At 39.3% G+C, this 27183-nt stretch overlaps 1 protein-coding gene across 1 annotated transcript; it reads right to left on the bottom strand.

Moving 5' to 3' along the window:
• Nucleotides 1–3238: 3238 nt before the first annotated feature.
• hs3st2 (heparan sulfate (glucosamine) 3-O-sulfotransferase 2) lies at nucleotides 3239–27183 on the bottom strand. The gene is made up of 2 exons (XM_038736712.1): nucleotides 26652–27183; nucleotides 3239–4079 (listed from the first exon to the last, which is right to left on the bottom strand). Exons 1-2 carry the CDS (start codon nucleotides 27161–27163, stop codon nucleotides 3461–3463), a joined length of 1131 nt encoding a protein of 376 aa, XP_038592640.1. The 5' UTR covers nucleotides 27164–27183; the 3' UTR covers nucleotides 3239–3460.

The raw sequence follows: 27183 nt of genomic DNA on the forward strand, positions 1-27183 counted from the left end.
AAGGTGAGGAGAAAAGTTTTCGCATTGGTTAGTGGTGTGTGTACATACATGTAGACTTGGCATGTGTGGCTGGCTGACGTATTCCTTTTTCATTAGTGTGACACTGAGCTCATCAGGAACATCAAGAATGAAGCCGCATTGCAGACACGTTGACACATTCTGAGAAAAGACAAACATCTGCATAGGATATAAATCCATTTTTTGGGTACATCTTTTAATTTAGAGGAACAGCTTGAGGTATGGTACACAGTGATAGAACATGTTCCTGGAGAAACCTTGGAGAATGATGACATATTCAAAAGGTGCATTGATGCAGGTAGAGGTTAGCTCATATGCGATTTTAGTATTTAATGAGATTTCCTCTGGGGGTTTCTGGCTGCCAAGTTTCAAATCATCTAAAGGGAAGTCTGCTCTTCTCATTGTCCATTGGAAAAAAAGGAAGATCCTCATTATCCTCCATAGCTTTGGCTCATTACAGGGGACAAGGAGATGTCTCGATATAAATACTTTAACACTGTCCCCCAAATGTAAGTCTTCTTGGGGAAACTACACATTCCAGTAAGAAACAAGCTAGATTACATCTTAAAATTTCAAGTGAAATCCGGAAAAAAAATAGCAGCAAACTTGGTACATTATAATAACAATAAATATTGTAAGATATTCTCAGCCTTTTTCTATCATTGTATTTGAGCATTTTGATGCAGTTTTTTGAAGCCGGTTATAGTCACTGTGCTTTCTGGGACACAGAACATTTGCAGCTTTTTTTTTCTTCAGATGTCGTCCCCATAATACAGAGATTACAGACAGGCTTGTAAAGTTTCAGGGTTGGAGCTTCGGTAGAATTTCAATAGGTTTTCAAGGCAGGAGTTATGAAAGACCTCTACAGCTTTGGAGTCCATATAAGGTGACTCAGAACACATATTTGAATTTTTTAATGAGAAGGAAAATTATTGGACTCTGTGATAATTGATTTTATTGTGTACTGACATTTCTGATGAGTGGCAGAGGTGTATTTGACCTCAGAGTCTTTCAAAGTTCATGACATTTACAACAGCTTCTATGGTATTTACTTTGAAGGTTAGAATGGTCAGTCAGATACCCAGTGAACACATTGTTCTTTCATAATGAGGGGTTGATACATTAAATACATCAATAAACAGTGTGTTTTCATTGCCACAACTGCATGTTGTGACATTGCAGGCGTAGGACACCTTCGATACTGCAAAGAAGCATAAAAATGAAATAAGCACAAGCATTTGAGAAAAAGTTGTGCAGAACTTTTGAAAGCGGCCATTTTTCTCTCTGCAACATGTCTTGCATTCTGCAGACATGAATACTCCCCAAAAAGTTCATCTGATATTCATCAACAGAAGTTACGTGAAAGTAGCCATATGCAGGGCTGATAACACATCATAGAATTCATTGGGTATCATACGGTGGCAGCGGTGTGGGAGTTTTTTCTCAGTGCCATGTCATCAAGCCCTAAGCATTCTTGGGGAAAGTTATAATTAACTGAACTGAGATAAAATTGAGCTTATTGCTAAACTGGTGTGTCTGCTGATGGCTCACTAAATAGCAGGCAGCTGCAGACGGCATTGGCAGGTTAATCAAAAGTTAATGGAGACTATCATAAATGACAGTTTAAACTGCTGTTGGCTAAAACACACGGGCTGGAAGAGCACAGTTGGAATGCAAGTGAATATCTAATTTCCTTAATATAGAAGGTCACATTGTCACATTTGCACATTAGTCTAGCTGTGATTAGATAGGGCTGCTCACTTCACAGCTGTGCAACGGGAGATTAAACAATGAAAGTGTGACACCTATGGAAGAAAGTTTTCAAACACGGTTTCATCATTACCATAGAAGCTTAACTTGGCAGTTTCATCCATTGTGCTTTGCGTAGATTATCATAATAACATATATTTTCAATAAATTACCTCTTAGAACAATTAATTACAAGTGAATGCAGTTTTGGAATCTTTTGAAATGAGGAGGTATGTTTTTTCTAATAGCTGCTGTCTGTATTGCATTGCATCAACACTGCAACATAAATTTGCACATTTTTAATTTGTAGTTTTATTATATTTTTATAGATTCCTTGATTTTCTGCACTTTTCTTCATCTTTTTTTATGGGGGCCTGGAAATTATTAATGACAACTCTGATTGGTTTCAGGGCGCAAATTCAGGAGGTTAATCTAGCTGGTTAGCATGAAGACCCATTAGGAGAGAGAACGATCAAATCCATCAAAAAGAGGAATCTTGAAAGTTAATGAGATCAATGACATGCATGGCAGCATTTGGTAAGGAATGATATATCTTTCAACAGGCTCAATACAAAAGTTAATTCCTTGAAATATGGCCAGGAGATGGGGGTGAAAGTCATGCTCAAATGTGCAGGTAAATTCCTAAATCACATGAATTCTGAATGTAACTTTTGTGTGGAGAACTTTGAAGATGGGGCAGGTTGCAAGCTTTGATATAGACTTTAGTAACTTTAGCATGAGTCATTAGGTTATGAATTAAGTACCTGTCACAGAGACTGACATCAGGTGTTATGAAAACCCCAAAATGTATGTGCTGCACTTGTTTTGTTACATTAGATACTGACCTATATTAGGAGGACAAGAATACACCACACATTTAGGGAATAAATATCACTGCATACTATAACTTGGCATCTTAAGAAAAAAACACTGCTACTTACTTTACGTGTAGGTATGTAGTAGAAAATATTTCAAATAAATACTTGAATTTAAGAATTCTGCCTTTTATTTGGATGATCACAACAAAAATACTGACACAGAAAGAGCTGAAATTCAACAAGCAGTAAACCTTTATCAGTGTTATAGCATCTATCTTTACATATTGAGTTTTCCTTCTCAGTTATAGTACATTTATTCAGCATATTTGTCACTGCTGCCTATGAACTTTTGTCAATAAGTTTCATTGCAGAATAATTAACAGGCTGATTTGATTATTCATTTGACATTTTGCTGGAACTTCATGTTGAGAGCTCATTTTAATGGCAAAGCTGCTGGTTCAGTTTGTGCAGAAATTATGAATAAATAAGCAATCTAGGCAATGAATATTCAAACAACGTCATTAATGTAGGTCTGGTGTGACTAAATGACATGAAGGCATTGTGATTATTGCTTGCTATTGACTTGGTTAATCATTAACCCTGCCTGTTGATGAATCCATATGTCAAGAACACTTGGTTTTGTATATATATTTTAAAGAAATGGCAATTGTTGTGACCCAACTCCAGTATGTAACACCTTTCATATGTTTTTATTTTAATGTCTGAGTTGTATCTTATTCTATATAAATTTTGTCAATCTATACATAGCTCAATTCAAGTCATTTGAACACATTTTGTTGAAGACACTCTCATTTGTATTTCAATGTCTCCAGAGGTAGCCATTTTAAAAACAGCCCTGTTTCTGTACGGCACTCTTAATCCCACTTGAAGTCTTGTCCCACAGTTTCATAGAATTTGATATTAAATGGCCTATAAAACTCCTGCAGCTGATCTATGACCTCCTGGTCGATCTGTACGTGAGTCCTGCCCTTGGATTTGCCGAGGCAGCGCGGCTGGCTGCTGCTCTCCGGCTTCTTTAGACAGGGGAAGCCTTTGGTTCGATTAAAGTAGAAGTGCTTGTCTGTGATTATTCTTTTCAGTCCTAAAAAGTCCTGAACGCGGCCCATTTCCCCTGCCGGATCCGTGATCAGCCGCTCCCCGCTCACAAAATGCATCTGCGAAAGGTGAAAATACTGCAGCCAGTTCTCCAGGTGCAGAATATACATCCCAATCCGAATAGCGTTCCAGGAAGAGTCGACGAGACCAAGGCTTAGGTTCTTAAAGGCCAGCTCTTCAAACGTAGGGATGTCGGGCTTCTTGGAAAGAGTCTGCGTGTAGTCGGAGATTGCTCTTGTGACTGGGTTACGCACCACAACAATCAGCTTGGTCCCATGGGACATGTTGGAGATGCGTCTGGGTGCCTCTCTGGTGACAAAGTAACTCGGAGTCTTTTCTAATGTGATCTGGCTGTCTAGCGTCCGTGGCATTAGTCCCCTTGGGAGAAAAACAAAAGAATAAAACACACATGGATGAGTCAGCAAGAGTTGTTATTTTCCTGTCCAGGAGCGTTTGCACATGACTTTAGTAAGAGGAACATTTTAGCTTAGGAATGCAAACATGATGCCCTTCTTGTATCACAAATACCAAGTATTAAAAACAGCCTGTTGTGATAAATGCACATCTACTATACACTAGACTGTGTGACATTTAGCTTGTTAACGGCAACACAACAATGAAGAAAGGACAGAAAATACTGAAATGTAGGTTATGTGTGTTAAATCTGTCAAAATCTTGGTATTACAGAAGCAAGCAAATACAATTTCATGACATTTCAAAAACTATGGAAGGAAAACTAGGTAAAGTATGTGATATTATTGTGGTAGAAGACATATTCAGATCTGCTTCTTAAGTAAAAGTGTAATACTTTTCTTTTATATTGTAATACTACAATATAAAAATGCACCTTTATATGTAAAACTTACTTTAAGAAGAAAACTTGCAGCAAAATGTACTCATGATACAGCAGATTGATTCCTGTCATTGTTTTGTTGGATTTTTGTTACTCATCATGTATGCAGCATTTTAATATTGTAGCTGATCGAGGCGGAGATAACTGTTTTATCAACTGCTGGGTAGGTAGAACAAAATAACAATTTATCATATTTCAAATCTATAGATATCTTGGTATTACAGAAACTATAAAATACAGTTTGATGATATTTTTTAAAGACATAAGAAAGTAAACTGTAGGTATGCAGTACTACTGTATTTCAAACATTTAGTTTCCCGCTAACATAGCACAAAGTACACAGTATCAAATAAAGGTAGACAAATCCCAAATAAACACAATGTGAATGTATTTGTTAGAGGTTAATTGGTGATTGTACAGCTTGTACAATAAAAACATGCATAATAATTATCAACATCATGCTGCCAAGATAATGGCTTTACAAACTACAGGCAATTGTCATATTTGTCATGTGAGTCTTCCTTCCCATTGTAATATGTCATTCTGCTTTGCCACTTTGATTCAATAAAAGTTGATTAATGAGCCTCTGATGTTGTTTGTTGAGACAATGAATGCCTTGGCCACAATTCAGAGACTATCCATACTTTGTTCCTTGTTTCCTTTCAACAGAAAAGGGATTTGGCATCAGCTCAATAACTCTGCAGTTTGGTGAGGATAATTACAATAGAGTAATATTAAACTGGTCGTTTACTTTTATGATTAAAGAAGATTTAGTCCCTGAATTCCTCTCTTTCACAGCATGTGAATCAGTTTCTGGATTTAGGTACGTTACCACACAGTTCTGATGATTAAATACCAGAGTTTCTTTATTATTACTGGGGGAAGGCTTCGATTAAAACCTAACCTTTCTCAAAGCTTTCTCTCTCAAGGTAGGGGTAGCCATAGGTTACCTCTAAAGTCTTGAAAATATTGATCCATTTAGCTTTATTTATGAATCCTGCGTTGTTGGCTTGGGCGCCTCAGGGCCACTAGGCGTCTATTAATCTTTTATGAGAACAGCACCTTTTCAAGCAAACAGCTTTGCTACATACTAAAAAACTTGCAGACATTTTCCAGGAGATGCAGCATTTAAACAGATCTTTGGTTGTGTGCTGAGGAAACTGTCTTCATTATCTGGCTTGTCAATTCCAAACATTTTCACCATCCTCTGAGATGAAGATTGTGCAGATCAGAGGATCCTGCATTGGTTTTAAACTGCAACTTGTCACATAACTGGGATGACAATGTGAACACATACAGTGTAAGGTCACAGATTTGGCTAAAAATAGTATATATAGCTTTCTGCTGTTCTCTATACAACTGTGTACAGCATTATTCTGCTGAGAGCATGTTTACATATACTCCATTGCATGAGGACACTAGGAATAACGTGTCCATAAAATGCTAATTATGTTGACTTAAGAGATTTCACAGCTACATTTTTCCCACTTTTTGTTTGGAGCCTGTCTATCAGAGGAAGTTGCAACATGTGCTATCTGGCCATGAGTTATTGATTCTTACCTCTGTTCTGTTTGTTTACTCTCAGTAAGTCTCAGCAACGGATAACTTACATGACTGTTACACTGACCTTATACAATGCAGAAGGACTGACAAGATGGAAATGGGGGTTTTAAAAAAAGAAAGACTGATGCATCTCAAATTGAGACGCATCATATAGATAAATTATTATGAATATAACATGAAGGTGTTATTCTATTCTTCCCTACAATAGATACTCTGGTTCTTTGACATATTTCTGTCCAGTTCCCCAAGTTTTTGAGACTAAAGTTTTGACTTGAAAGTAAATGTAATTTTTTGGATTCACATATTCATACACACATGTAATCACAGTCCATTCCATAAGACCCCATTTACATTGGGTATTATTTTACTACATAAGGATACTTTTGTGTTTTTAGGTGTAAATGAACACACTGCAATTGAAAGCACCTGGATGACATCTGCAGGTGGTCTGACTTGCACTGTGGTGTAAGTGCAATCAGTACAGTTAGGGACAATTCTTAAAAAGAAAAACTGATATCTCAAGCTGCATGTCAAAAAGCTACAGATCGGAAAAGAAAGATTAGTAGTGTCCATACCAAGCCACCAGGAAATGGTGCTGGGCTTTGAAGCTATTTTGTAGTTGACACACCGTGCATTGCAACTCTGGGTTCATCATGTGATGCACACTGGCTATTTTTCTCACATACAATTGTCAGAAAAGGAGAAGCTGTCAAATGGTAAATACATTTTCTGAGCATCACAGACCAACCAAAATTATTCTTTTTTATTATCTGAATTGGATCTATAGGGTCCAATAACGTTTGGAAAGTCTAGATGATGCATATAATGAAATTATTTTATCACATTTGTGTGTGGTGAGCCACATGAAGTCAGCTGGCTCAGCCAGCAGAAGTGTCAGACATGCATGCTCTCAGCTGACTTGGCTGGAAAAGGACTCTATGCTCCGTGCCCCAAAAACACTAAATCCTGCGGAAGCAGAGGCTTTTAACACAGCTAATGGCTGTATGTGATATAACAAACAGAATGCAAGTGATTACTGTTTTTGATCAAATATTTTATTTGCTCAATCAAACACATAGTAGCAGCAGCCTCATTTATGTATCTGTTTGTTATGGAGATAGCAGGAATCAGTCCAGAAGTGGAACATGCAATACCTGAGGCAGGTGTCTGTACTAACCAACCATCAGCATTTTTTTTATCCACATGCCCCCAAGAAACTACCAGCACTGCACACAGCATCTGAAATTAAAAGATAAAATTGAGGGTCCTTATGGCAGTGGGTTCTGGTGTGCTTTTACTAAAAGCTGTTCAGTCCTTGCTTGGTAATGATTATTTGCAGTTAGAAACTGTACATGATTGTAATTCTAATGGAATTGCTTCAAGGGCAATCACTGATGTTTCTGAAACTTTAGCATCTTTATCAGTATGCATGTATCAATAGAAAGGAACTTTAAAATGCACTTTTATGTGAATCTTGCTTTGTGGGAGCGACACATGTATGAGCAGACACACGCACACACGCACAGCCTTGTGGCACTATCTTCTTGGGGACCTGTCATTGACATAATGCATTTCCTAGCACCTTACCCTAACCTTAACCACTCACACCACGCTCAACTACATGCAAACTGATGGGGTTCAGAATTTTGGTCCCCACAAAGCTGTCTGACCCCACAAGTATAGTGGAATACCAGTTTTTGTCCCCCACAAATAAAGTAAAACAAGCCCACAGATACACGCACACATACCTAGACACACACTTTGATTAACTGACATTTGAGTGAAGTACTCTGATTGATTACCACCTTCTCACTCAGAGTCAACACTAAATTCTTCAGGGTAATTTACAGTTTTCTTCCCAATTCTTGATGAAACTTTAAGTCAGAATGCATTACAGGCTTGGCTGTGACATTTTAATCACTCTGGGAAAGTGAACTCAGGTGTGGAAGATTTGCTCACAACTGTAAATGAGACCTGTTCCTGGTCAAATTTGTTCTGGATGCTTCAGCATTGCATTTGATGCTGTAATTACACAATTCTTGTTAGTAATTTCTGTAAGAAAAAAGGGACGCAAAACTCCTAGGGTAGGTCCAGTTCACTGCACGTAACTCAGGCGCAAAAATTCGCACACTTCTACCTCTAGGGAGCACTATAAGCAAGGTCAACGCGTTTGGCCTTGGAACTCCCGTCTACGATGGCGGATATCAAAAACCTTATATCCACGTATTTGGGGGATCGAGCTGAATCTCGTGGTATAGGCCCCACCCATTTCCATTTTTTTCGCTATATCTTGAAAACTGAAAAACCTATTTTAATAAACTCCTCCAAAGCTGCAAGTCTGATCGACACCAAACTTGGCACAGATAATCTCTGGACCAAGCTGATGAAATTTTTTAGAGGAAATTTTGATTTGACAAAAAATGTCGCAATTATATGCTAACAAATATTTGTGAAAAACGCTACTAACAGGAAATGATGTCATATCTTCGCTTTGGAATGGCCGATCCACACCAAATTTGGAGCGTTAATGTGGGACGCCCCCCTGAGGGCCTGTGCAAAATTTGGTGCAACTCGACCCTAGGTGGTGCTATTGAATCCCCAAAAATTGTTCCTCTATAACCACAAGTCACATTGACATGAAACTGGAACCGAATTGTTCAGCATAGCCCCCTTACTACAGGCACTAGTGTTCACCCAAATGTGCCCATAGGTGGCACTGTTATTGCAGATTAAAGATGTCAAAAAAAATCCCATTGATTTACATGCATTTTATATTTCCATAACCGCAAGTCCGATTGACACCAAATATTTTCAACCAAAGGACATTTTGCCGGATAACTACGGCTCACTACAGTGCACATTCATAAACCTTACATCTACGTGTTTGGGGGATGCTGCCGATTCTAATGATATATTCTAATGGCCTCTGCGATTACGTTTTCATTTCGCGAAAACTGGAAAACCTATTTTAATTAACTCCTCCGAAGCCGCAAGTCCGATCGACACGAAACTTGGCACGGAACATCTCTGGACCAAACCAAAGAAAGTTTGTAGAGGGAATTTTGATCCGACAAAAAATGTCCCAATTACAAGCAAATAAATATTTGTGAAAACGCTAAAAACATGAAGTATAACATATCTCTGGCTTTGAAAGGCAACACAAAACTTGACGACCTTATGTGGCATGCCCCCCTGAAGGGCTGTGCAAAATTTGGTACAGTTAGCCCCTAGTTGGCGTTATTGAAAAAAAATCCCATTGACTTACATGCATTTTATATCTCCATAACCGCAAGTCCGATTGACACCAAATTTGGCTCAATTCTTCCCCACGGGCCTCTGATGACACCTGAAAAATTTGATTCAATTCGGATTCTAGGTGGCGAATAATCAAAGCTGAAAGGCTGTGAAAAATCTCATTGAAATGAATAGGATTTCCAACCATGCCATATTTTACCTAGGTTTGGAATGGCGGATCAACACCAAACTTGGGGTCCTTATGCGGCACGACTGCGGGGCACCCGGGCCGACTCCGCGGGGCCAGGTGGGGCAGCTTGCGCCAGGAGGCTTGGACCCCGCTTACAACTGCTTGCAGTTCTAGTTTAATTTAATTTTGTATGTTTGAATTTAAGGCAATTTAAGATTGCCTTGAATGGTTTGTCTGATATTTTATTATAAATATTCAAGCAATTCCATATTCTCAAGTAACTAACATAATGTAAAAGGACCTGGCTGGTTAATCATAATACTAGCAGCTTCATTAATTAACCCTATTATTTTTGTCTTTGTGATGATTATTTCAATGTGTGTATACCGTACATAAAGGAGAAAGTGTCTTACTCTACTCAACACATTGCTCTGTCCGTCTAAACACAGAGGACATCACAGGGAGTTAATAAAAATGGGTGTAAGGCAGCTACTAATGGGTGTGCACATTGCGTTCCTTTTATTGTGAGGTTTTTGATTTGTGTCCCTTCACAACAGGGAGACTTTACAGTATATGACAATGATGTCTAACAGCCTCAGTATGATGCACTGTAGAATAATTCTCTTTGTGAAAACAGATGAAGCAAATACTAAAATTAAAATGATTTATTTAGAAGTTGCTTCAACATTGCATGTGTTCATTATTAAATATGGCTTTTTACTAGAATTTGAGCAATGAATAAAGTAACCACTTTGACTATTCTAACAATTATGATCTATATTGATTGAATGTTATGTTTTATGTTAGCTTTATCGCCCACTCCATAAGAAAGAAAGAAAAACACAAGCACTAGCATCCTTCTGCATCTCTCACCTACAGGTAGTTAGGGTCAACAGTGGAAAGCATGGCAGTCATTGCCACTCATTAATGAGCTGCAGTGTGCTGATTGCTAGTCTGCATATTATAGTGACCCTGAAAGAGCCTGCTGGCTATTTTGTTGAACAATTTATCTTTGTTGGTGCAGTAGAGGCAGGAGGTCTAGAGTTCACACTTAGTTCCTTCTGGATGCTGCTATATCATTATGGAGGAATAAGTCAAAAACATGGATGTCTTTGTTTCAAAGCACCAAGGGCTCCCCATTAAAAGCAGATACACTGTTCTCCTGCAGTTTTCCACTGGGAGAACATGCCACACTTTTTACAGCAGAGCCACTGCAGGACAACAATTAGAGTGTTGTTAGCCAATCAAGGGTAAAGCTCAAAACAACAATAATCCTATTACAATTTGTTCCTCTGAAAATTAAAGCATTTATGCAACATTTAAAATATTTATAAAGCACTTCATTAGAAATAGATTTATAGCTTTAAATTAATCCATGTAATGATGTCTTTGACTTTTACCAGCCAGTTAGTATGTCATTTGCCCAGTTGTTCTTTTTCACTCAGGCTTCAACTTCTCATTGGGCCCTAAAGATTTAGTCATTCAACATACCGAATATCTGAATCTTTTCTATGTGCAGGTGAGCACTTTAAACCCTACAGCATCTGCCCCTGCACACAGCCAGTTCTCTATCTCATCAAGTTAACACAGGTCTGGAGAAAATCTCATCAAAAAACAGATTTCACAGTTCTTAGGGAGATATTCATTATCCTTTGAGTTTGAAACTACCAGTCTGGACAGCACCTCTGGTTAGTTTTAGGTTGTGAAGTTCTCTGCTGTGCAGTGCTGTAGTGAAACCTATTGTGAAGCTGACTTTATGCTTCAATTTAAGTAAACCTGGACTTACATCTATTTTTTTTAGTGACAGCACTAACAGAGGACTGCATGAGACTCTGATAGTCAGCTAAATCACCACAGTTAACCTGCACAGACAGTGTGTGACGCACTGGTTGCTACAACTCACCCACCACCTACCACTCACCAAACCTTTTGGGACTACTGGGGGTGGCAGTAGAGGAAATGACCAACCTGACCATTACATTTTTTATTTCTTCCATAAAAGATATTTTGACCAGGTGGTGGTGCTGTAGTAAAAAAAAAATAGGGGGCCAACAAATATAATAGGATTTGTTCAGATGACATTCATATCTATACAAATTTCATCATCATATCAAATTTTTAGGGAAATGGCCAGTAGGAATCAAAATCGCTCTTTCAAACATAGATAACAATTTACAGATGAACAGACCCCCAGTAGAATCCAAACAAACCAGTAAAACCATAACCTCTCTGATACAAAACTAAATAAAGATTAGATATTAAAAGCTTTTGGTGCTGTTCTATTACATTACACACTACAGACTGTGAAGATCTAACCCCTGTATGTGACACTGCATATATATAAATAAAAAAGCAGCAAATCACTGCATCACCTTCAGTATGTACATGATTTCTTTCACAGTGTGAAAACAAGAAATGCAGTGAAATAGTGGACTGTTCAGCTCCAGACAAGTGTGTCTTATTGAACTAATTTCTAAAGAGCAATGTAGGTTCATCAGGGATGCAGACCATAAGAACAGGTAAAGGTCAGCCTTGAATCATCTCCATGTGAACGATCAATGAACTCGGAATTTATTAGTGTCATTCACTGTGATTGAAGTTAAAACAGAATGTTGCCTATTGTTTGTTGCAGCACAAATACAAAATTGTCATGCAACAAAGCCACATGTCGACAATGCAGGTACCTTCCAAAACAACAAACAAAATTAACCAGTGTGTTTCTCTCAACAGCACCTTTTTACACATAATTTATCATTACACATATATTCACATATGTATTAGGCACATGTGAATTTTACAAGTGTGAAGCAATGCAATGTTAAATGTAGACATCACATATGAAATCACCCCTGTAAAAACTAAGTTACTGCCAACCTGTCAGAGGTTCATTCATGCTTTCACAGTCTACATCTACAATCATCCAATAATCTATCTGTAAACTAACCAATGTTGAATGCACATCATCAACCCTATCACTTGTAATTGAGCATATTGAGTATATTGTGGCAACACACCACAATATACAAATAAACAAGTTTAATGAGTTGGAGGATTTCAGGCAAACACTGATTGGGATTTAACTTAGAAACCATTAATCACAAAGTGAAGTCTATCTGAGGCACAGGGGCAGAGGGATTTAGAGAATGGCCTTTACCTCCCGCTGGAAATGTTTGTCATTACAAGAACTAATAATGAACCCTGCCTATTAAACAATATGCAGGCTCACTTGCTGACCATGGAGAGGCCCAAATCAAAGTATCTATTACATGCTGTGTTTGTTCGGTCTCGGAGTAATTTAACAACAAAACGGTTACACAGTAAATTATAAGGAAAAGTCTCCTGGGCTCTCATTGCCAGTGTGTTATCACAGTCAGCAGCATGCAGAGTAATGACGGTCACAGTCCTTGGCAATACACAAAAAGCTTGGGTGTGGAAATAAAAAGGTGACATTTTCCAGAAGAAACTTTATCAGAGGTACTGAAAAGTAAAATAACACACACAATCATGAATAATTTTTTCAGGAGGGGTGGTAGACCCCCCATAGTTTTGTGGAGCAGATGTGTAAAAGATATGTGGTGTCGCGCGCTAATTTTTGTCTGTTTAGGTTCGTCTTTCTCAATTCCTCTTTGATATTTTTACTGCTAAAGTTACTACCTCCTGATGGAGCTTACAGTTATGCTACATTCACATATTGGGCAATGAGATCATGGATAGGGCCTTATGAAATTCAGTAAAATCTATGCCAGATTCCTTGTTTTCTGTTAAAAAATTTTAATTTTGTGTTTTACAATTTAAGATTGTGAATTGTCCCCTAACAAACAGGTTATTAGTTGACAGCCTCCATAAGATGCTGAACACACGGTATAAGTGGGTGTGATGGAGCCTACTCTCTCGTTGGCAGCACTCCTCCTAGTTTACAAAGCCTGACCGGACATATCTTTTTAATTTTTTTAAAGGAATGTCTGACTCCGCCCACCCATCCACAAAGTCTACAACAAGCTTGCGTGTTGCTGATGTGGTTGCACTTCTGAGAGTTTGTTGAAACCATGAGTTCTTGCTTGCGTGCCGTCTTCAATATGACGTTTTTCCATCGATGTTTTTTTATGCGCATTTTAAAGTATTGCATTAGAAAGGGTTTATAGAAATGGAATAATTCAGCGAAACGGCTTGAGGTGGTTTTTGTCTTTTTCAAAAAAGAGTTAATACGCTAAATAGGAGATGGAAACAGAGTTGTCAAATACGTTCTGACGCAGTGAAAATTTACCTCACATACCCACCCAATCAGTTGTTGCTATCAGCGTCTTCATTAATATTCCCATAACGTGCGGCTGGTAGCAACTTGAAACACATTTCTGAAGACCTCTCTCCATATTTCTCAAATCCATGGTCTTAAGATTAGGTCATTGGTTTGCATCCTCTTTTTCTTGTTTATTACAGCCATCTGTAACTTCAACTTTTTCAACATTTTCTTTTCTTCTTTTTTTGCGACATTTCAAAGGTTTGCTTAACATTCGCTTGACAATTAGATGGAAACATGGCTTGTGTATGGATGGATGTGTGTCTGTCTGTATGAGCCCCACCCCCGCTGAAACACCGACACAGAGAAGACAGAAGCGGAACCTGTTGACACCAGAACCACTTTGCGCGACTAAAGTTCAAATTAATTGAACTTTTAATGCGACAAGCGAGAAGTGAATTGCCTGTTTGTGAAAACAACTTTATCTTGTGTGTCCATATCCCCCAAGCCAAAACAATGGCAGGGGAAACACTGATTAACACTGATAATTAAAATTGCATCCTTATGTTTATATTGGTATCTTTAGACTTAATTATAGCTGCACAAAAAACATGCTACAACAGTGCTATCATGAGTAACACAAGGGTAAATCATAGTAATCCTGAACACAAAAATACAATGCAAATACCATGCAAAGCTGGGTTAATGTACTAAAGTATTATGGTCTGGTTAGTAAAGCATGTGCACTGTCCCAAGAGCCTGTCATAGTAGCTTCAAGGTAGTTTTTTAAGCACTGAGCTTTTGACTGTTTGAAGTTGCAGCAAATTCATTTTTGTTCATAATATTATGTATACTGTATTCTTCTTTCAAATATCTTTGTTTGCAAACTTCCTTTCCATACTTATAGAAACTGGCTAGGGTAGAATGTATTTCATGCAAATCATTTGTTCTGAAATGTCCTGAAAAGCCAATACAACACACATACTTGCTCCCTGCCATCCAAACCCATTAACGATTTGTATTACTCAGGTAGACTGTGCAGAGAAAATTTTCTTATGCTGCGTGATTCTCATAATGTCTGTGCCATTGCACTTCCTAAAAATGGCATCTTCTTCTTGCTTGATATGACAGCAGAGATCCAGTCTCCACTGGAGAGGCTGCTCCATTATTAAAGTATCACTCACTTAGATTACAGTTGTGATGACATCTGATCATTAATCACCAGCAACAGAGGTCTGCCGTCTTGAAAGTCTATTAAGAGTTAACAAAGAGCAGTCCAGACAAATACAGTGGCCAATTCAGCTGGGTGAGGAACAGAGGTGAATAACAATTCAGCTCTCTGAGAATCAAGCATCTATTTCTCTAATTTAATTGAAAACAAAAACAAAAAACAACAGACTGACTGAGCCAGTCTTGCAGTAGAGGATCTTTTTGATGTCAGGCCTGTCCTCAGCCACTTAATAGAATCAAGACATTTTCATAGCAGAACAATAAAGTCCTGCAGTACTGTAAAGAAATTGCATAATGTATTTGACCTTGAACCAAAACCTATTTAATCGCTGTCATTTGAACACTAGGCTCTTGTTTTCCTTTAAATAACAATTATTCATGGTTCGGTCTGCAGAGGGAAATGACTGACACTTGCTCTCCTTGAACAATGACACGTTGAATTGAGCTGAGCTACGAGCTGTCACATTAACATGTGGCACAGGAAAGTATCCACGGACATCGAAATGAAGACACTCAGACAGACGGGAAACCCTCTGAAATCCTAAACAGCACATTCTCAGATGAGGCTAACTGCATTTTTTGTGTATTTTGTAATGATATTTTCATTCCATTCATGAGAATAACTTTGCGACATTGTGAATGTCTTTATTAGTGATGGGCAGATTTTACAGCAGCATCTCAACTGACACAAATGGAGATTTCTTGAATTTTCATCAACACTGGCGCTCTTAGAAGTTCTTTTGGGGTCTATAGCCTATAGCAATGTGACAGTCAAGGATATTTATAATGTATAATATGAAGAGCGGACAGTCCACGCACCTTACTCTTCACACAGATGGTGGGAAAGTACAAAAAGATACAGAATTGGGGAGACACAGGAGAGAAAGCTCAGAGAGGATTTGATCGGGGACTGTAGGGACAAATTGGGTTCGCCAAGGGGAGGAAGTTAAGAAGCTGATAATCTCTAAGTGTGAGCTAAGGATGCTGACTGCTGGATATTTCCAGAACCACAATGTCCTCAAAATGATAGAGTTACAGTTATTTTTAAAGTATCAGTTGCTGCAGGTAGATAGCTGTCATCAGTAGCTTTTGCTTGACCTACAGCACATTTATTGGTGGATCTCATAGAGAGGAAGTACTGTAAGGTGACCAGATTTCTGAAATGAAAACTGGGGACATTTTTGGTTTGGTGGTCAGTATGTCATTAAGAAAATTTATTATTTTAATGTTATTATACATGAAATAAAAAGGATTTTGCCATCTGTCAAATATAACTCTTCTGAATGAAATCAAGTCATTTTGAGGCACAAACTACCAAGGACAATTCTGCGTTTTATGTGTTATTTTGGCCATTTAAAGGCATTTTTGAGAGGTAAAAAGTAGTTGAGTTATAATCTGTCAAATATAACTTCTGAATAAAATCAAGTCATTTTGAGGCAGAATCTCCCGTTCAGTCAATAAGTACAGGCTGCAATTACTTTCTGGCAAGTGGAATTCTGCATTAAGTGGGTTGTATTGGCCATTTAAAGGTACTTTAACAAGTAAAAAGGACTGGATTGGTTGGTGCACAGCAACTAAAATAATGTAGTCATAAGGATAATTGCAAAAGAGATCATGTCTTTATTTTATATATAACTCAGCAGTGAGTCATGTCAATTACAGGCTACAGTCCGTTTTCCAAATATAAACAAGGATATTAGACATAAGCCTACCAAACACATATTCCATCGGCAACAACAGACTTCAATTATTGCCTAAAATTATTGCTTATTTGCCCACAATTGTGTTTATTCTGTTAAAAGAAATGTTAATGTATCACAAAGACATACCTTTGTTATTACCACGGGCATAAAGTGATGTTTATTTGCACGTTATGTCTGTTTGACCCAGATAAAAGCAGCTGTAAAGGGACTGGGTGAAATAGCTTCAATATGCTCCCACAGTTTTCGGTGGACGATCACTTTTCAGCATGACACCTGTATGCTCTGCTGTCCAGTCTTTCTAGCCACATAAAATCTGGGGACAGGCCACAAAAACCAGGGACTGTCCCTGGAAAACGGGGACGTTTGGTCACTCTATGGCACAGAGGAAAGTGTCCACAAAACCATGGCTTCATACCTGGGTGGGTCACTAACTTTCTTTACACTCCTGCTCTTCATCCTGTTTTCCTGTCTGCTGGTATTCAACATTCACCCTTCAACCTAGTCAGCTAGCCTTCTTGTGTCCTAGCTTCTAGTGTCCAGCCAGTTTCTCTGTCTGCTTGCATCATGGCCACTGGCAGCAAACCTTCACTCTGGCCTGCGAGCAAATTATTCCAATTGCCACCTGTCCTGTCTGGCTCCCTGTCGGCAGCCCAGCCGAGACTAGCTCCTGGTTCCTTGGCAGCAGGGGCAGTCCCGACCGACTCCCACTACTCTTGTTCTGTCAGTGACCTGGCTGACACCTGCTGCTCATGTCCTGTCTGTAATCCAGCTACCTCCTGTTCCTGCTGAGCTACAGCAACCTCCTATCCCTGCTGAGCTGCAGCAACCTCTTGTCCCTGCTGAGCTGCAGCAACCTCCTGTCCCTGCTGAGCTACAGCAACCTCCTGTCCCTGCTGAGCTGCAGCAACCTCTTGTCCCTGCTGAGCTGCAGCAACCTCCTGTCCCTGCTGAGCTACAGCAACCTCCTGTCCCTGCTGAGCTGCAGCAACCTCTTGTCCCTGCTGAGCTGCAGCAACTTCCTGTCCCTGCTGAGCTACAGCAACCTCCTGTCCCTGCTGAGCTGCAGCAACCACAAGTCACAAAACTGCAGCAGCCTCTAGTGCCTGAGCTGCAGCAACCACCCGTTCCCCCCGACCTGCAGAAATTTCCTGTTCGAGAGCTGCAAATGACTCTAGTTCCTACGCTGTAACAATCCAATGAGCCCAAACTGCAGGTGTCTTCTGTTTTGGAGTAAACCTGAGCTGCGTTGGTCATCTGCTCTTCATGAGCGCCAGCAATCCTCTGCTCCTGAGCATCAGCAGTCACCTGACCCTGTTGAGCTACAGAAGCCCCCTGATTCCACCCTGTTCTCATTTCAGTCGTCATATACCCACACTTTGAGATAGCGTAGTTATTTTATGTTTTGCGCTGCAACACAAAGGGTTCTAACCCGACCTGCTAGTTGTAGGGTTAGCCGGTTGACATGCATAGATTCACTGACTTAGGCTTAGACCAGGACTCTTAAGTTTTATCAAAAGTTTGGAGTGCGATAACTCGTGTTAGAGGAGGAGCCACTCAAATATTTGCAGCAGTGGCCCCTCGGCCCCAGCCAATTCTCATGAAATCAAGATTTTACTAGCAGTTAAATTTTACCTATAGTTCATATTTAACCCGAACAAACAGAAAGTATAACAATAGCTAAATCTGATAAGAGTATATATATATATATATATATATATATATATATATATACTTATATTTCAAAAATACAAATGTGTCAAACTAAAAAGAAATTTGGCCCCAAACAAGCCCACTGAGCAGCAGTGCCGTACACATAGGCCTACAGTAGGATGGCAGAACTTGCCCTACGGATATATGCCAAGCTGTGTGTGTGAGCAGGCTACAAATTTCAACTTGGTGAATTGAAATGAATGGAATGAAATGAATGAATGGTGATTGTGTTGTAATTGTTTGTTGCACATTTTAATGCCTTGATGACAGGGTTAGAAGGTTCCCACTTAGAGCCCTGTAGCTCAAGGCCACCCATTTTCAGCGTCACGATGGATAATCCGTCCAGAGCCAAAATATAGAAAAACATCTCCAGTCCTTTCCTTAGTTTCACGCAGCCAAAGCTAAGCCCAGTGGTGGACAGTAACAAAGTAGTACTGTACTTAAGTACACAAGGTTTGTACTGAACTTGTGTATTTTCTTTTCATGCCACTTTCTACTTCTACTTCCCCACATCTCAAAGGGAAATATTGTACTTTTTACTTTATCTGAAAGCTTCAATTACTAGTTACTTAAAAAAAAGAAGCTTTTTACACTCAAAATGAAGAGTGTAAAAAAATAGGATGTTTTAATATAAATTAAATTACTTAACAGTTTAGAAAAGTCCAGCTAGTAGAACTACAGTTAGGCTAATTGACAGAAATTTAATTGGTAACTTGGTTTTAGTCATTTTTCATGTAAAAACATTTCATGGTTCCAGCTTCACAAATGTGAAGTGCTTTTACTTGATTATTTTGATGTATTTTTAATCAAGCATTATGAAGATGTCACTTAGGGAACTGTGAGAACATATCTTGCTATTTTCAGAATTTATTACAATCGATTAATGGAGAAAATAATCAGCTGATTAAAATAAAAATAGTCATTAATTGCAGTCTGATACAAAATAGTTCAACCTCAACCAACTACTTTAATGTATGATGACTAATAATCTAATGAATAGTATTACAGTCAAATGGGACATTTTTCTTTCTGCTTTGAGTAGGCTACTTTTATTTTAAATTGGCTACTTCTACATTTTCCTGCTTATAGCCTACTTACATACTTTTACTTAACTTCTTCAATGCAGTAGGCCTACTTCCAGAGTATTTTTACAGTGAGGTATTGGTACTTTTTTTTTTTTAAAGGTTCTGAATAGGCCTCCCTATGACCCTGTACGCAGGGTAAGCGGTTGACGGTGGATGGATGGATGAATAGGCCTATGTTACTTTGCTCACCACTGGCTAAAAAATCCAAAGCCTCTGGTTGCAAAGAGTTTTTCACTGCATCAATAATAATTTAGCACGCATTTGGCTACACTCCCCAACATCAGCTGCACTCACTCTTTGATCACAGGCAAGTGATTTCGTCCAGGAATCCTAAAAAGAAAATGCTGAAGAAAAAACACCCTACATTTACCGCATTCAACGGGTCTTGCGCTTCCAACTTCCACTCCGTGTGTGCGCATGCATCAATGTTGCCTGGTAACAAACGTGCGTCACGAATTCACCCGGAAACAACGCATTTTAATTTCTGATCGGCTTAACGGCTCTGGAATTTAGTAGGCAGAAAGCTATGAACTCAGCACAAAATGATCGTCCATTAATTGAATATAGCGGGACAACTTAGAGGACGTTATCACTTAAATAAGCGTGAGAAATACAGGGTGTGGCGTGTGAGCGTGTGAACTGGCTGAAATGCGTGTGTCTCACGGTGAATGTGTGACACTTGAGAGCCCTGGTTTAGGCACAAACTTCTGTGATGGTTAAGGTTAGGTTAAGGTGCTTCAGGAGACTGTCAACGCCCTAAACACAAACTTTGCTAGTTAGCTAGTTAGCGACCAGAAGTGCTACTAGAGTTTCCAGTCACCCCAGGGTGTCATATACAGAAGTGCCTGGAGGCGTCTCATACACACGCCAAAGTACCTTGTGCATGAAATAACTACAAGATGAGAACGGGTTGCTGATCCTGTTGTTGCTGATCATCTGCCCCTGTGCTTCAACAGTCTCCGGTTTCCATGACTCCCCCTTGTTTCCTTGCAGTCCTCCTGCCTTGTGGCCGGCCTCTGGTCCCGCACTTCAGCCATCAGACTCTGGTCCTGACCTCCAGTTGCTTCGCTGGCCTCCAGCCCGACTTCCAAAAGGGTTTCACCTTCTCTAGCCTCCAGAGAGGGTCTGCCTTAACAGCCAGCATCCAGAGGGTTTTAGCTTTCACTATCGACTTCCTGGTCATCCTCCGGACCTGCTCAGTTATTCAGTCTGACCGCCTGGCTCAAGCTTCGCCCAGTCCTTCAGCCATCCACTTTCCAGCTACTCCCCTGTATAGCCCTTGGCCATCCGCTTGAGAGCACCAGCTCTTTTCTACATCCACCTGGACACTTGCCCCTGGTTTGGTTCAGGCTACTTATACACTTTGGTTAAGAAAAGATTTTGGTTTCTGCAACTAAATACATCATGTCTTGTCCTTTAAGTATGTCTTGACTTGTTTAATATTTCAGTTGTTAAGTGTCATGTAGTGTCAGTGAATCATGTGCGGATAGGTTCAGAATGAACATTTTGCTCTTGTGTTAAGTTGATTAAAAATGTTTCCAGGCTGCATTTTTTTTTGCCAAAACATATTTGTTGTTGCAAAATTGTAGTATATGAATGTTATTTTATGAGACAGGGTTGTTATCAAAGTTAGTGCAACTAATGTTACAAGAATTAAACAGAATAATTTGCATTTTGCCCCTTCCTGGAAATGGTCTAGTGCCTTTAACCCATTCAAACTATGATCAACACCAGTGGTGGGAATATGTACTTAATGTGCAAGTTGCATCCATAACTCTGAAGAGGTACCCCGGGGAATTACATAATGTACAAAAATGATGATGCTAACATGCTGATGCTAAGCATAATGTTTATCATGTTGACCATTTGGTGTTGCGTTTTAGCATCCTAACAGTTGCTACTTTGGACTTATCACTGTACAGCTGAAGCAGATTAGGTATGTATATGTATGTATTTAGTCATAAATCATGTACTTAGTCATAAATCAAAGCATTGGACAATTTGAAATTTGTACCTTGCGCTAGAGAAAAGTTGTGAGATCCTCAAATTTTTTACAATTCATCTTGAGGGGAACATTGCCAACCGCTTATCTTGCGTACAGGGTCACAGGTGGGCTGGAGACAATCCCAGCTGACATTGGGCGCAAGGCGGGGTACACCCTGGACAGGTGGCCAGTCCATCGCAGGGCCACACATAGACACCTAAGGACAATTTAGGGTCACCAATTAACCTAGCCTGCATGTCTTTGGATGGTGGGAGGAAGCCAGAGCACTTGGAGAGAACCCACGCAGACACGGGGAGATCATGCAAACTCCACACAGAAAGGCCGGGGAAACCGGGGTATGAACCCACTTCTTGCTGTGAGGTGACAGTGCTAACCACTGCACCACCGTGCCACCCGTGTGTACCACATATCATGGCAAATTATCCAATAGTTGTTAAGACATTTTCACTCAAAACCACAACTGTGAACGTCTTTGAGGAAATGTCGGGGCATCCCTTAAGTTATTATGATGAATCATCTGGGTACCATGAATGTCTGTACAAAAATTCAGTAGCAATCCTTCAATTGTTGTTCAGAAGCGGTAAAATTTGTGCAAGGTTATTGTTTTATATTAAATATGAGACAAAATCAAATTTGTTAGATTTAACTGGCAGTATTGGTTGCTTAATTGCATAGACAGTACTTGAGCTTTAGGATGTGATCGGTCCATAATGTATGTATGATAACATTATTTCCTAAATGATTCTATTAAAGGAATAAAAGCACCATCCCTGTGTTTCAGACTGGTCTCACTAAGGAAACGTCTCAATAAGAGATGTTTTGTAATTAATGTTAACCACTGCATGTATCTGAGCTGCACTGAAATGAAGACAGCTCATTAATAATGCAGAGTTACGCCTTACCATCCCTTGCTGTATAATGTGCAGTTTTCTGTGTTAAATGAGAAACGTCTAACTTTCTGTCCTCATCAACCTTTCTGATCATACTGTTCCATAGTTCCCTGCCTCCCAGAGCCAATTAATGTGGACCTGGAGAATATTTGTAGCTGCACACTCTCATACAATTTCAACCCTTCTCAGGAAATCTACTGGAAGTGCTTCTGACTCCTGTGAAATCAATAGAGCTGAGATGCCCTTTTAAGTCTTGATGGTGTATAGTGACGTGTTTTTTTTTTATTTTTATAAGTCTGTGGAGAATGGAAAAAGTGGCGAGAGAAGTAAGAGGAAATCGGTGGCAGCAAAATGTTTGTTTTGTCAGGTATGGTTATGTGAATACACTCGCACAAAATAAATGAGGCCACATGTGTTCTGTTTAGGATGTACAGTAATGAACACTGCACCATTTTTCTTCTTAGGCTAAATGACCTGTCACACGCTTAATGTAACAAGACAAACTGGCCAGTATACTGAAACTGACAAGAGTTAATTTGGTGTCACATGTTGTGTGTCTGTCTGTTCAACAGATATAAGCTACTGGCACCAGAGCCAGTTGCATTTGTTGATGAATGCCATGAGATGTCATTGAAGTTTTGAAAAGCTAGTAAGTGGACCATGTGTTGAGATTATTTTGTCACATCCCAAGATCAAAAATAAACGTCCGTGCCCGAATGAATTAGAAACAATAGAAACTTACAATTAATCAATGCAATTTCAATTAACCATTGTTGGATGGATGAGATGCAATAGAGAGATACGTTTGCTATTAAGAGAACCTTGAGTTGTTTTGTTAAACTAATGTCCTCAAGGTCAAGAATTAATCTTTATGTTTAAACTCAACTGTTTTCATATATTATATCTTTATGGTAGCATGTTACCAGTTAACAGCCAAATATTTACTATGTAAGGTGCTTATGTTAGCATGCTATGAGAGTTAACACTATGTACGACTTTAGACTGATGGGATAAAATCTTTAGAGATATCTTGCTTTTTACTGAAGTGGAAAATTAGGGTGAGTTGGTGGCACTAATAGAAAAGTCAAGGGATGACCAAAGTCATTAGGATTCTCCCTCTGGGGTCCATGGATATCTGTAACAAATGTAATGACATTTCAGCCATTGTATCTGACCTCAGACAAAAGTTTTAGACTGATTGACCAACATTGCTTTCCACAGAGCCATTCCACTAATGTGGATAAAATATAAACATCCACAACTTTCCAAATATTAATATTTGTTTGATCTTCTCAGTTTTATGATTAGGAATTGATTTTTACATTTTATTACTTGATACAGAGACAAATGTGACAGTTTATCACAATGGAAAGACACTTTATGTGACGTTCTGCCAACAACACGAACATTGTGACAGATTATCACTGAGGGCTGGTCTAATACAATAATCACTCAGTCACTCGTCAAGTCCAGCCTGAATTAAACCAGCAATTGCATCCATGCTATTGTTTAAGATTCTTGAATATATAAACTGTCAACTTGTGACAAGTGTGCAGTTTTGTAATTTTCCACAAGTGGTAGCATATAAGTGTGGGACCTCAATGGAAAAACAAAATTGAACTTCTGTAAAGCTCAAACCTTTGGTCTAATAGTTGACATCATTAAGCTGCATTAAGATGGTAGGTGTCTATGATGGAGGCCTGCTGGTGTAGTGAATGGCCTAATGGTTGGGGCAGGAAGATGTGTTGACATCTGATGTGCTCTGTTGGAGGGAAAAATGCACCACAGTTATTTCTTTCTGCATACGCTGATGTGCTCAGGTGTTCAACTGGTGTTCGGTTAACTTGTGTTACTGAAGGGTTTTGTGTTGATGATTGTTAATTTAAAAACAATTCCTACAAATACACTATGTGCAACTGACTCCATTACACTGTGTCTACATTTGGCTTTGTGTGCATGTGTAAATGAATTAACTGACTCATGTTTTGAGCATATCTGTCTATAAAACAGCCCTTTAGGAAGCTTTACATCAGAGTTTAAAAAGCAAAAAGGCTCCTTCCTGTGCATGCAAATAAAATTACATCACAGTCTAAGCTTGATAACCACGTATAATACATGAAAAATTAAGAATATCAAAAATTGTAATTAAAAAGAGCAAGTGTTTGCTTTTTAACTTACGACAAAGGGACTCTGGAGTGTTTTTGTGTCTTACATTAATGTAATCATTTTTGTAATATTAGAGCCTCTGGTTCATTAGTTTGAAGATGAAAAGGACTGATTCTCTTTTCATGAGTATGATGCAGCTTTTGAGATAACTCTATTGTACAGCCAGTCTTTGTGTATGTGTTTGTTTGTGTGTGTGTGTGTGTGAGTGTGTGTGTGGTGGATTGTCTTGCATCTGCATGAGTACACGTCTTTCATACCAGAATTATTTGCAATGCATTTTCTTTCTTTGTAAATGTATTTCACTCTGAAATTAACAGTGACAGGCCTGACTATGAAGCTCAAGTTAAAACAAACTTGTTGTCTATGTGTAAGTCACAAAGAATTAACTAATTCAACCTCTTTTTTTCTTTAAGGACTGAGCAAATTTTCGGTTCTACAGAACTTTCTCTTCAGGAAACAGCTGGATTTTCTTGTCTGAAATGAGGCCCTAGAAACAACTAAACTGAGTAATGGTGTGATGGCTGATTTGTGTGTGTTAGTCACAATATTGTTAGAGAAAAGGTTTATTTATTAAGATTTACCTCACAGCCGTATGTCAAGTATAAAAAACTATATATGAGTATTATTACAAGTGTACCATATGTCAATCAAGCTATAAGACATAGTTAGTCCAAGAATGAGCTGGACAGGGCCCAACTTTTTGGAAACTGAGCAAAACAGTTTAAACTGGTCAGTCTCATTGTAAACAGCATCTCTGAAGCAAATAAATATTTTGCATAATTATGCAGAATTTAGGGAAATAAATTTCAATTTGATAAAGCTGAAAACTAAGGTTGGTAAAAGCCAAAAAAACCCTATCTGTGTGCATGTCTGACCGAGATCTGAGCAAACTATAAGCTGAGACATGATGGGCAGGTACTCGTATACATGATAATTTGCTGCAGCCTCTGCTGTTCATTCCTGCAGCGCAGCTTGAGGACAGACTTCATCACTTGTTCCATGTTCTTGGAAGCAGTGCTCTGTGGTCTGTTCCTGCCACACTGGTGGCACTGTGGGTATGTGAGTGGAAAGCTGTCGGCAGCTCCAACAATCAGACATAACGTAACACAACACCGTCAAGCCTTTTTGCAGGGCATCTGCAGATAGAGCAACATTTTCAGCCACTGCATACTCAGTTTGGCAGTGATCTTTACATTGTTTTATTGAGAGGAACCTTGAATGTTCTGCTTCAATTAAAGTTCAACAGACAATAGGTTAGAAACAGAAAATATGAACTAGAAAGGTGCCTTGTCTGTGGATTAGATTCAACAGGGAACATCTAAATAGAAACCTTGTGCAGAAGTGACAGAGTGAGACAGAGGTGGGTGGGGGTGATGCTCTGAGCTCAGTGCACCTTGTGAGCTCCTTTGCCTTCACTAACCATCATAAGAACATTTTGTGCCCTGGTGAAGCCTGTTTGAAGCCAGCTGGTAACCTGCGGGCTGCCTGTGTCATCTGTGGTGTTGGCTGTGATTGTTTGTGTGAACTGATCCTACATCAGCCTCATAGAGCTGCCTGTTCAGCATCATGGAGCTCTGCCAACAGTTAACATGCAGCGCTGAGAAAAAGAACATACTGACTATAAAGTAGAATTTAACTTGTGATCTTAGTGGTGGTATGCTAATTAGGTTTGTGTGCAGGTGTGTTTACGTGTGTGTGCGTGTGTGTGTGTGTGTGGTGTGTGTGTGTGTGTGTGTGTGTAGTAGACCCACCAACAGACAAGGTATCTTTGTGTAGACAATACAGCCAAATGTGCCCCTTAAAATTATTAGCCGCTGAGAAATTGTGAAATATCTATATGACTGTGAAATGCTTTAGACTACAATCTTCTGTCCTTGCTTGTCAGAAAGAGGAGTTATATTAACATTTTGACATGGAAGTGTCAGGACCTCACATCACACCAGTCCCCTGCCCAGCAGCACAGTGGGGTGACTGCACTGCACTGCCTGACAGAAGTGATAACAGTGCATCTATGCAGAAATATAACAAGGAAAAATCAGCTGTCAAAAAATGTAAAATAATGTTTCTTTCTTTTTTTTCCTCACCTGTACCAATCAAGCCCTCTGTCATAGTTTCTGTCGAAAAAGTGCGGCTCTGTTCCGAGAGCGCGCACATCTGGATGTATCCGGATGAACTCCAGCACCGCCCTAGTGCCTCCTTTCTTTACACCCACTATTAACGCATTAGGCAGCTTCTTATTCCCATATTTTTGCGCAACGCTCATGTTTCTCAATTTCATGTCAGCCCAGTGACTTCCAGATGAGGCTGGGGCTTTAATGTGGTCGCGGAGATCACTTGATCCTCGCTGGGCTGCGGACTCATCCAGAGCGGACCTGACTTCCAGCGAAGCGCAATTGTCTAATTTTCCAAGAAGTTTCTTCCCTCCTGCGTTCTTGCTCGGCGGGCACTTTTTCCCTTCATAGCCCTGGTTTGTCATGATTGTGCTGCGACAAAAAAGAATACTATAGCATAAATAGGTACAGGACAGTGACACAGTGAATATGAAGGCGAATCTGGCGCTGAATCTGTTCGTAGATGAGAGGAACCTATGTGCCATGTCTCCATGGGTTCAAAGTG

The sequence above is a fragment of the Micropterus salmoides genome, unplaced genomic scaffold, assembly GCF_014851395.1.
Source record: "Micropterus salmoides isolate LMB-PRFRI ecotype aquatic unplaced genomic scaffold, ASM1485139v1 Ms_hic_scaffold_2131, whole genome shotgun sequence".
Classification (NCBI taxonomy): Eukaryota; Metazoa; Chordata; class Actinopteri; order Centrarchiformes; family Centrarchidae; genus Micropterus; species Micropterus salmoides.

What these genes read in the sequence shown, in the direction of transcription:
- hs3st2 (XM_038736712.1), bottom strand. Translation starts at nt 27,163, where the DNA reads ATGGCACATAGGTTCCTCTCATCTACGAACAGATTCAGCGCCAGATTC. An exon ending in AGAGGGCTTGATTGGTACAG is followed by an intron (nt 4,080 to 26,651) that starts GTGAGGAAAAAA and finishes TTTTCTCCCAAG; the next exon opens with GGGACTAATGCCACGGACGC.